Below are 11,612 nucleotides of genomic sequence, written 5' to 3'. Positions count from 1 at the left end.
ATCAGGAAGGGCAAGTCCTGTCCTGCCATTTTTTTTTTTTTAAGGATAGTTTTGCCTATTCTGTATCCCTTAATTTTCCGTATATATTTTAGAATCAGCTTATTGGTTTCTGCAAAGAAATCAGCCAGAATTGATGGGGATTGCATTGAATATGCAAATTAGTTTGGGGAGTATTGTCATCTTAAGTCTTCTGATCCATGAACATGGGATGTCTTTTCATTTATTTAGGTTTTCTTTCATTTCTTTCGATGATATGTTATAGTTTTCAGAGTAAAAATTTTGTACTTCTATTGTTAAATTTATTCCAAAGTATTTTATTCTTTTTGTTGTTGTTGTAAAAAGAATTCCTTAATTTCATTTAGTATTATTCATTAGAAGGGTATAGAAATACAACTGATGTTTATATGTTGATCCTGTATCCTGCAACCTTGCTGAACTCATTTATCAGTTCTAATAGTTTTTAGTGAATTCCTCAGAATTTCATAAACACGAGATCTTGTCATCTGCAAGTAGCAACGGTTTTACTTTTATCTTTCCAATCTGGTTCCCTCTAGACTTTTTGAATGCTAAATAAATAAATGAATAGCTTAATATTTGGAGGTGCTGTAGTTGATATTGTATAGATGCACTGTTAAAACAAAAGGGGAAGAAAAAAGTGCTATCGAAGAAAAATTTTAACAGAAAAAGCAATGAATTGAGAGGCAAGCAATCTGGTTCCCACACCACTATTAATTACGTGAATGACCCTGAGCAAGTTCCTAATCCTCTTCTGGTTATACATTCTATTTTCCAAATCTTTTTCCACTTGGCATGCCTGTGGACTTCTGGGGATATGTAAGAAGTAGATTTCCTCAGTTTATTCAGCTACCACAACCATGATTTTCACTATATATGTTGATCATCATCCTCCTTTTCCATTTTTTTTTTTTTGTCCCTCACAAAAGAGAATAAGATTACTGAAACTGGAAGAGCAGCTGAAAGTATCTTCACATTGAAAGCAAATATAACTCTCAGAAAGGCACAACAGAAGATGTTGTGAGAATGCAGGCAATTATAAAGAGTTATCCCTTGGGAACAAGCTGGAATATCAAAAAATGCTTTAGGGGCTTGTGGAAGAAATGAGTAAAAATGAGCAAATGAATGGAGCGTTTACTCTGTCTAGTAGTATACTAACATTTTAAGGATATAACTTAAGAATAATCAATAAAGATATTTTTTTAATGAAAAAAGTATGTTATAAAAATATACATTATCTGAAGTTTTCACTGCAGAGAATCGCCTTTTAAAACCAAAGTTTTAGGTAACATTTTTTATTACAGTTTTGGTTAAAATGTCAAGTGTCTCACAACATATAGAATCTCGTTAAATTTTTCTACTATACATTAACTAGATACCTTCCTTCTGCTTCTGCTAATGCCAACAGTACTAGAATACTAAGTTATACTTGAATATTTTAAATTGAATTTCAGGTGTTTTGGAACCTTAGTTTTAATCTCTGACTTAAAGGAAGAGGACTATCCAAACAGGTACCAGAGACGTCTTTTTCCTTATGACACTGTAGAAAACTCAGAGACCCTTTTGCTGCATCTTGGAAACAGGCTTCTTCATTTCCAGCTGTTTTATAAGGCTGGACACACTGTTCAGTTTCTTTAATATGTGCTTTAGGGTTACTCAATTTGTTGGCATCATTGTTGTTGAACTGGGCTGCGCTATGTTTCTGAGAATTCTGCTTCATTTTTTGAGTTGTGGACTTAGCTTTCCCAGACTCTGGGATAATTTCTTCACCCGAGGAATGTTTGTCAAGGCAAACACTCTTCTTCATTACAGTTTTCCGAGTGGTTTGCCCATCAACTTTTCTACGATAATCTAAGGCAGTATTTGGTGGTCCAATTCTAACACTGGAGGTCTTTACTATTGGGTTATTGACAGAATAAGGTATCGAAGTATTTGCTTTATAGTTTTCTGGAAACAGCTGGTTTCCTTTTAGGACTTTACAGTTTCTAGATTCATTTTGCAAATGAATTCCTAGAAAATCTTTTGAAAGATGTGATAGACACTCAGAAGTACTATTAGCAATACAGTGTTCTTGCATAGTAAGTAGGGACAATGTTTTCAGATCATCATCTGGTTGTACATTATTCTGAGGAGATGATGATTTTATATGTATTCGTTCCTTTAAAGGTAAATCCTGAAGATGTAAATCAGTAATGCCAGGAAGTAGGTGCTCTTCAGGATCAGTCTTCTGAAGATCCCAATCGAACTGTTTATTAATGCTTGCAGTGCACCATTCTGATTCACATGACAATTGCTCTGTAATATCTTTAAAGCTATCAGGGATAGCTGTTTCAAGTTCCGATTTTACACCATGAGCAAAAGTGTTCCCTGGGATAGCTGAAGAATTACTAAAAGAAGTACCTTCCCAGTCAATGGTGCTCAAGTGCAGATCAGCAATTGCAGATATATTATGGGATGAGGTACTGGGTTGACTAGATTCTGTAATCAGAGACTTACTGATAGCTTTAATTTGCTGCACAGCCAAAGGTCTTGGAGAAGATATTAACTGTTCTTGTGTATTCAAACAGGGAGCATCTTCAGGTAAAAGCAAGGTATTCAATGACACAGTAGATTCCTGTGGTAATGTAGAATCAGGGGAAATTTCCAAATTTAACTTGGAATTCTGCTTAGAAAAGATTTCACGTGTGGGTTTTAAAGTCGTGTGTGATTGAAAAGTCATCATATCATCTGATTCTGGCAAACTGTTTCCTTTAGACTTAGTTTTCATGCCTGAAAGAAAAAAATATATATAATACAATTAAAATCTATTTTATTTTCCTAATATGGGTAAACAATTAAAAAGCTCAGATCAGAAATCTTCTGTATGATCAATTTTTGCCTTTTGTCTCAGAGCATTCCTGGAAACTGTGTTATACATAATTATAACAAAATAATTATTAATAAAATATTATAAAATATTTTATTTTGGAAACAATGTTATAATTGAGTGGCATGTTGTAAGTTCCTCACTGAGTTCTGGGAAATAAAGAAAATGTATTTATAATCCAAAATATGTTATATATACTAGTTGCTCAATAAGTGGTTAGTGTAATTACTAACAGTTAAGTTAGCAGACTCAGAGCAGAATGGTCTATTCTTGGCTTTTAGATTTTAAAGCAAACTGTGTCGAGACAAGAAAAAGTACAATCCTTACTCTTGATTTTACAGAACTTTCAGCAAAATCTGGACAAGATAGATTCAAATAAGACAGGTCGCTCTTTTGTAATATTTGTGTGCAGCCTAAATAGTTATCAAATGTGATACTTACTTTTTTGTTTCTTGCCTTTAATTTCTGACTTTTGTTTTTGATAAACAGCAACAATCTCAGGATAAGCTGCTTCAAACAATGATTCTTCTTCTATTGTTTGTAAAACCAATTCTCCAGGTTTATCTTCTACAGAGTAATGTTCTAAAGGATTAAAAATACAGTAAAACAGCTTTAATTACAGAGTTGACATATTACATTTTTCCAGGTAACTTCAGTTTACCAAGTCAACTAGGTCATTCACAAATGGATAATTGATGCAAATCTTGCTTTATAACACCTCTATTCTAATAATCTGTTGATACTAGTACAGAAGTGATTTTATTCCACCTGGGAAGAGCTGAAAAGAGGTTCCTTTTAAATTAGAACTTTAAATTTCTCTTGCTTCAGAGATGGGAGGAGCAGCTTAGAGACTAGGAAACTTTATTTAGATAAGGCTAGTTTGTTTTAATTTCATATAATAAGTGTAAAATTTCAGATAAAGAATGGAAACAATTTCCTAAAACTTTAACATTGGCTTTCTTTAGTGGTAGCTTCTGAAAAGGACAGAATTGAAATGGTCATCAAAACTATCACTATTTTCCAGATTGTTGTTTCAAAGGTTATCAATCTCTTGAGGACACACCTGGGCTTACTGGACTCACAAGCACCTGATAAGTGAAAATGAGAATGCTTATATGTAAACTTACAATAAGATATGTAAACAGTAGACTAGATTCTTGTATTTATCTTATATGAGGGGAAAACTCCATAAGAAGCCAAACTATAATGAAACTATTCATTGATAAGTTTAAAGTAGAAACAATAGAAACAAGTGAACTTAGAATTATTTCTTAGTTAAAGTAGCGTGGGGTACATTTTTTCCCTTAAGGGATGACTCCTACAAGGATAAGTGAAAGTGGGCACCCAATCCTCAGTTCTTAACAAAGGAGATGCACTGCCAAACTGGGTTAATGCCATTGTCTTTCCCGAAAATCTACTACAGTTGGTGGATCGGTTCCTAAACAGTTTTCAAAATTCTTTAGCTATTTTCCTATTATTGCTTAGAACGACTTATCTAATTCTTTATCATTTAATTCTTCAAAGTTACTTACAACGTTCATTTCATTTCAAATCTGTCCTCTCACTCATTCACATGTAATTATACAATCTAATTTCAAAGCCAAATAGAAATGAATTTGGTATTATTTTCCACTTTAAATGATCTGTGCTTTCCTTGCCTTCAGTTTTGGAGCTAATTCAGAGTTCACTGTATTTCTGCCTGTAGAAGAGAAGAGTAATTTGACCATTATAAATTCCCATGAAGGGCTTCCCTGGTGGCGCAGTGGTTAAGAATCCACCTGCCAATGCATGGGACACAGGTTCAATCCCTGGTCCGGGAAGATCCCACATGCTGCGGAGCAACTAAGCCCGTGCACCACAACTACTGAGCCTGGCCTGAACTCTAGAGCCCGCAAGCCTCAACTACTGAAGCCCGCATGCCTACAGCCGGTGCTCTGCAACAAGAGAAGCCACTGCACTGAGAAGCCCGCGCACCACAACGAAGAGTAGCCCCCGCTCGACGCAACTAGAGAAAGCCTGCACGCAGCAACAAAGACCCAACTCAGCCAAAAAAACAAAAACAAACAAAAAAAAAATCCCATGAAAACTAAACAGAGTAAAGAAAGGAGAGGAAGAGCACCCCAGGTGCTTTACAGCAACCCTGATTTCTTTAGACCCAGCTATACAATGAAATCCAATGACTAGACCATTTGTAGCAGTATTTTCTTGAGAAATATAAATAAAAACTATTTCCATATTGTTTTCGTAAACATTAATTACAAAAGAAATATCAATTTAAGACTTTGAAATAAAATTACTTAAGTTTTAAATATTTACTATCAGTCAACGGCTGTTTACATAGCACAGGTAAACTATGAAATTAATCCTTGATGTATGTGATATATTTTCGTCTTTATTTTTTATATACATACGTATGTTTTACCTATGTATATGATATTTGCTAAACATACATGACCAAATGTTATAAATTTTGCTTAAAGTGTATACATACCAGGCTTTTCCCATTCTATTTCAAAGCAATGAACTCCATTTCTGATCCGGTTTTTAACAATTCTGGAAAAAAAAAAACTCATCTAATGAGGTTTAATTGCATGAGTTATTTGGAAATTTTCAATTTGTAGATTGAATAATTCAATTCCCATTAATTTTTATTGTCTTACTAATATTCTAAAAATGTTTTAAGAATTATTGTATGGCTATTCCTTTGACTTGTTATTTAAAAGATAGAGTTTATAATTGTTAGATCTTATCAGTAGATTTTTCCTCTCATTATTGTTCAGTGTTCCTCTTTTCCATAATAATGATTTTTGTTTTAAAGTCTTTATGCTTCTGTTAATTTTGCTACATCACTTTGGTAAATATTTGCCTGGTTAAATCTTTTAAATCTCTTTATTTTCAAACTTAACATAGCCTTATTCTGCACATGCCCTATATAAAGCAGACTGTTGTTGAATTTTGTTTACTCGTCTGATATGTCTTTTAATAATGAGTTTAATCTACTTACATTTATTATGATTACTGATATAGTTGGATTCATTCATACATCTTACTTTGTGTTTTTGGTTACTAAGATTTTCTATGCTATTTCCACCTTTCACCTTCCTGTATTCTTCCGGTTTGATAGTTTAACTTTCTTATTTTATGTATTGGTTTTAAAGATAGAGATTGTATTTCTAACGTTTTAGTGGTTACCCTTAACTGTTTACATGCATACTTTGGGAGTTTTAGTTTATTATCATCATCATATACTAACCATCAAGCATTATTAAGATATTTATATACAAATTTTTTCCATTCCATTTATTAAATTAGCTAAACATGTTTTATCGGTTTGTATGCTGGCCACTGTTAGTTGTTATCCACATCTTCCCCGAGTTCAGTTTTCTTCTTGCTGAAGTCATCCTTTAACAGTGCTTTTGATGAGGGTCTGTGAATGGAAAACTCTTAGTCTTCATATGTCTGAAAATGCCTTGCCAACCAGTGAATAATTTTAATGATGTCTGAGTTGCCAATTATTTTTAGTCAAAGCTTTGAAATATTACTCCATCATCTTCTGGAGTCTACTATTGTCGTGAAAGATGTATGCTAGCAGACTGTCACTCCTTTGTAGCTTATCTTTTTTCTTTAATACTTTCCCCAAAACTTTTTATTTTGACAAGTTTCAAGAAGAGTACAATGAATAATCATATACCCTTCACTGAGAGCCACCAATTCTCAGTTTCAGTCCCTCCATTCACTTTACATTTCTGTCCCCTTTCTGGTCCACGGGAATAATTATCTAGTTAATCTATATCTTTTTATATTTATTTCTTTTAATAGTCTATTATTACTATATGTTTGAGGCAGAGAAGTGTGTCAGAGCATGAACTTACTATATTATCTTGACTGTAAGCCCTGAATAAGCTTTTAATATTCCAGTAGAACTTTCCTCCATTTTTATAAAACAAAGAGATATATATCCCACTATTGAAGATACTAAGAAGAATATTTTAGATAAGATATTCCAATGGAAACACAGGGACTTATTCATACGATTCTTTATATTACCGAAGTGGCTGTAGTTGATTAGAGTTCCTTCTACCGAGCTTTCTTTCTATCATGTCATAGTGGGTCAACAGTACCAACAATTTCTCACATGCATAGTGACTGGGCCACTCCATTTTTTCAAGAGCAAATCTCTGTAAATATAATAAAAATAAAACAAGATCTTGTTATCTCTTGGAGACAAACAGCACTCTCAGGGTGATATTATCTTTTCCTTAAGAGATAACATTAGTTAAAGTTGTATCAACGAGAATATTCCCAGAAAGAACAGTGAGCCTCCTAAGGAGGCAATATGGCACAACGATGTAAGCGTGAGGGTTCTGGGTTTGAAGGCCAGAATATTTCCTAGATTTGGGTAAACTACTTAACCTCTTTTAGCCTCAGGTTTTCCCTTTGTAAAATATAATCTGGCACACACATTATAAAGTTAGGGAAGATTACATGTAATGTGGTAAATATAACAGCAAATTTTAAATGTTCAATGAATGTTGGTTGCCATTATTACTACTGCTGTTGGTAGAGCCAAGCAACAAGTAGTTACAATTTATTGAGCCACTCTGTTTCTTTAGCTACTATAGTAGGGGTTAATATAAATAATCTCATTTAATCTGCATAGTGACTTCACAAGATAATATTATTTCTATTTTGAGGAAAACACATATCCAGGGTCACATGGTAAGCGACGGACTGTCCAAATTTAAATTTAGGTCACTGATTACAAATCCCAATGCACTTGTAAACTATATTGTCTTCCATAACAATATACTGTCTTCCATAATAATATACAATAACAATATATATCTTTACATTCTCTGGTTATTAGCATCTCTCCCCCAACATATCCCTGAATACAATACATCTGTACATGGTCTTTAAGGTGTCTTGTAAAGAACAGCATAATTGTGATTTGTCTTATGGGCCGCAAAGTATAGTTACTGTGTGGCAAAGGAATGAAGATTAGATATAAATGCTGAAAAACACATGTGCACTCAAGAGCCATCTATTTCAAACTCCTCTCAGATCAAAGTGATTACCCCTTCTTATCTTCCTAGTATCCAACTTCACACTGTAAAATAAGAGTTTATTTCCAGATACCTGAAACAATAATAAATCAGGTCTTTGGTACCTGATTGCCATCACCAATTTATCCTTGTTCAAAAGGAATTCTTGAATAACCTAGCAAGAGAACAGAAAATAGCAATTGACATGTCAAGCTTTTAAAAAAAGCTTCTGAGATAAACACATGGTTGAATTATTACTCATTACCTCATGGAATGGGAATCCCTGACAACTGCAAGCTTTCCTGAAAATAAGTTATATACATGTTATTAATACAATCAGGCAATTTCAGATAGACTCTAAAATCATCCATTTAATCTCTTCTCATTTAATGGAAAGTGTCCTTGTATAGTATCCTAGTCATCAAGCTTCTCGATGAAACATTATTAAATTGCTATCTTCTAAGATAGCCTAATTTTTGAACAGAATCTATAGAAGGATTTTGTGAAACGTTATTAACCTACATGGGGGAAAGTTATGCGGAAATAATTCAACCACAGGTGTATAAATAGGCCACATCAGGAAACAATGAGCACAAAAAACTTACTTCTTAATACTGTTTTCTACTGCATTTAGTTGTCTCTCCTGTTCTGTTCGGTGCCACTCACAAGGACAACAGTATTCATAATCATGTGGTTCACAGTATCGATCAGTTTTACATAATTTGCATCCATTACGTTCGTGATCCTTAGGTGAACCTTCATGGAGACACAAAAAGTATGACTTTCACTGCTTTTTAGAATTACCTTCTATGTACATTTTTTTTTTTTTTGCCCTTATCCAAAAATACTGCCTAGCACAATGCCTAGCATATAGACTAGCATATAGTAGGGTTTCAATACATTTAGGCCCAATAGAGTAATGAACACAATAATAATTCTTACGATAAAGTAGATCTTTAGCTATTACTATCACATGACACTATTTTTTTCTGTAAATTACCCTTCTGTCTGAAAGTGTTAATTTGTAATATGAAATTATACATTTATAATCATCTCAAATGGAAAACTGTGGTGTATGTGGTAGCTACATACAAGAAAAAAGGACATTATTAGTAAAACATTATTTAGTTAATAGAATAATTCATGAAATGGTTTCTTTAATAAGAATATGAAAAGAATAGAGCAGTTAATTACCTCTGCTAGTGGCTAGCTCTCAGTTACTATATAGCTATTTTTAAACTATGCTTGGAACATAAATTCTGATTGTGGCCTGGGTATGGGGTCCTAGTGCCCAGTAAAAGGAAAGCATGACTACCTTCAACACTTTTGAGAACACAAAGAACCTACATAACTGATATGACCAAAATCGTCATTTATAAGGTACCAAAAAAACTACAGAATGGCATTTTATCTATAAAAACATTGATTTCTTCCATGGTTTCACCTATCATTTTAAAAGGCTAATGAAAACATATTAAGACAAATAGATAAAGCAGAATTTCTTTTAAAAGATGAGCTAACATGATCTCTTAATCTCTCCTGAGAGCAAAAGGCCTTTTTCACCCAGTACATGTCAGGGACATCATATTTTTATCAAGACTAATGAACAGGGTCCAAGCTACTTAACAGTGAACATGTATTAGAAATTAGTTTTAAGTCACTATCTTCACACACAATAAAAATGCACTATAGGACAGTTAAGAATTCTTTAAATGTATGAATATAAATCACTGATACATAAGCAAATGATTTCACTTCCATTTTTCCCTAAGATTTATCAGTACAATTTTTTTCCTTAAAATGGATTTCTATATTGAAAACATAATTTTAGGATCAAAGTAATCTGATAACATAGTTCGAAACTGCACATATCCTATATTTATCATTTACATCACGTTATTTCATTCAATAAATATTTATCAAGTGCCTACTGTGTGTATGTGACACAACTCCTGACACTGAGGGTTCCCAATCTGGTAAGGAAGGTAGGTATGTAAAAAGTACTATAAGAACAGAGATGAAAACCTAGGTATCAGACAATAATATTCTAGAGATATCATTCCCTATGTCTGCTTACCTGGATGGGAACATACAGAGCAATGAGCCAGTTTGCTAACAACTGCTGGTTGTGAATTAGAGTAACAAAATTTTTCATTCCACTGATTAAACCTTTAAAAGAAAATGGTATTAAAAAGAAAAAATAAATAATAAGGTCACCAAAATGCCATGTTCTCAAATATCAGGCTATTCTGTTCCTTTCCCCTGCCTACTTAATTTTTCCTTTGGCGGTAAAGTTGCTGTCCCAGTCTGGGGACATAAAAACATAAAAAATTAAAAATAACTAGGGGGAAGTTTAGTCTAAATTAATAAAAATTGGAATGACAGATAATTATAACAAAATGTAATCTCATTATTTTCAAGCGTGAAGGCAACCATTTTATAAAGTGTTGCCAAAAGTACGTATTTGCTGAAACTGTCTCAATAAGAATGATTTGTAGTTAGCCAGGTGCCACATTTGCTTGCTTTTCCTTTTTTATTTTATTCTTCACAATTCCCAAATGATTCCTTAACTCACCCCCGAGCCAAAGTATACCTTTGCTTTTTTGCTTTGGAAAACAGTAATCACTGATGTTAATAAGGAGTTTATTAAAGTCTTAGATCTATCAGTAGCTTTACAGCTGAAAGAGAAGCACTAGAAGAAAGAGCATGGCTATTTGAAATCTTTCTCATGGTCACCCCTTCTTCATTTCTACCACTTGATGTTTCCTTTCATGTACTCACTATCTCATAACTACCGGAGGCAAGGACTATTTTAAATCTCCCAGAGTCCTAGTTCCTTTCCTTTTTATTCATTCTATACTTTATCATCATAAATATTAATTTTTATAAAACTCTGCCCTCATCAAGTAAATATAACTGACATGCTTTCAAAACTAAATAGCACAGTTTGTAAACTTTAATATACTCTGTATCCTAACTGTCTTGAGTCCTCAGATTGTACAGTTAATTCATTAGAATTAACATATTACTAAATTTGTGGCTATAGAACAAAGGGCAGTCAAGAAAAATTTTTGATCAAGTGTTATTAAATATTTGCAACATGTCAGGCATTTCATTTATAGAAAAATATAGTATCAAAGTATTTATATAAAAATTAATTTAATGTTAGTTTATCTTTATTTGTTGATGAAATAGTCTAAAATAGCCTGTGGCAAATGCTCATGGTTATAAATAAACACATTTGATATCTTACTACTTGTGTTTGTAATGAGCTAATAATATTGAAAAAAACAAAATATGGCTTAGGACATATACTTTTCAGCTTTCTTTGGAAAACTTCTGAATAAATAAAATAACTGATTTTAAATAAAAATACAGATCATCTCAAAAATACAAAACCTTTTTTTGGAAAGCACAATACTTTTTGTATTCACTATTAAGTTCAACAAGAATAAAAGACTAATGTCACAAGAAAAAGTAATTTTTAGTTACCTCTGAAGTAAACTTTGTCCTTTCAAAATCTTTATAAGTTTTAATGCTTGCTCTTTTCCAACTCCAGGGACTCCCTTTCAGAAAGTGGGAAAAGAAGTTCAAACGTTAATCACTAGGGAATAGATAAATGAAGGGTGAGATGTCCATTCAATGTAAGATTGTGTAGCTCAAAGAATGAGGTAACTGTGTGCAAG

General features: G+C 32.9%; 1 protein-coding gene across 1 annotated transcript in view; it reads right to left on the bottom strand.

Annotated features, from left to right (window-relative positions):
• Positions 1 to 353: 353 nt before the first annotated feature.
• GEN1 (GEN1 structure-specific endonuclease) overlaps positions 354 to 11,612 on the bottom strand; it is a 29,293-nt gene continuing 18,034 nt past the window's right edge. Inside the window, exons 6-14 of the mRNA XM_024747804.1 lie at positions 11,419 to 11,492; positions 10,004 to 10,095; positions 8,532 to 8,682; positions 8,192 to 8,228; positions 8,021 to 8,101; positions 6,929 to 7,059; positions 5,373 to 5,434; positions 3,323 to 3,463; positions 354 to 2,784 (exon numbers count right to left, since the gene is read on the bottom strand). Of these exons, the coding sequence (XP_024603572.1) occupies positions 1,466 to 2,784; positions 3,323 to 3,463; positions 5,373 to 5,434; positions 6,929 to 7,059; positions 8,021 to 8,101; positions 8,192 to 8,228; positions 8,532 to 8,682; positions 10,004 to 10,095; positions 11,419 to 11,492 (2,088 nt within the window). The 3' untranslated portion in view covers positions 354 to 1,465. The remainder of the gene's footprint in view (positions 2,785 to 3,322; positions 3,464 to 5,372; positions 5,435 to 6,928; positions 7,060 to 8,020; positions 8,102 to 8,191; positions 8,229 to 8,531; positions 8,683 to 10,003; positions 10,096 to 11,418; positions 11,493 to 11,612) is intronic.

Source organism: Neophocaena asiaeorientalis, unplaced genomic scaffold (assembly GCF_003031525.2).
Source record: "Neophocaena asiaeorientalis asiaeorientalis breed wild unplaced genomic scaffold, Neophocaena_asiaeorientalis_V1.1 scaffold84, whole genome shotgun sequence".
NCBI classification, from domain to species: Eukaryota; Metazoa; Chordata; class Mammalia; order Artiodactyla; family Phocoenidae; genus Neophocaena; species Neophocaena asiaeorientalis.
Note: the sequence above shows the minus strand (reverse complement) of the source record. Positions and strands in the feature narration are given on the sequence as shown.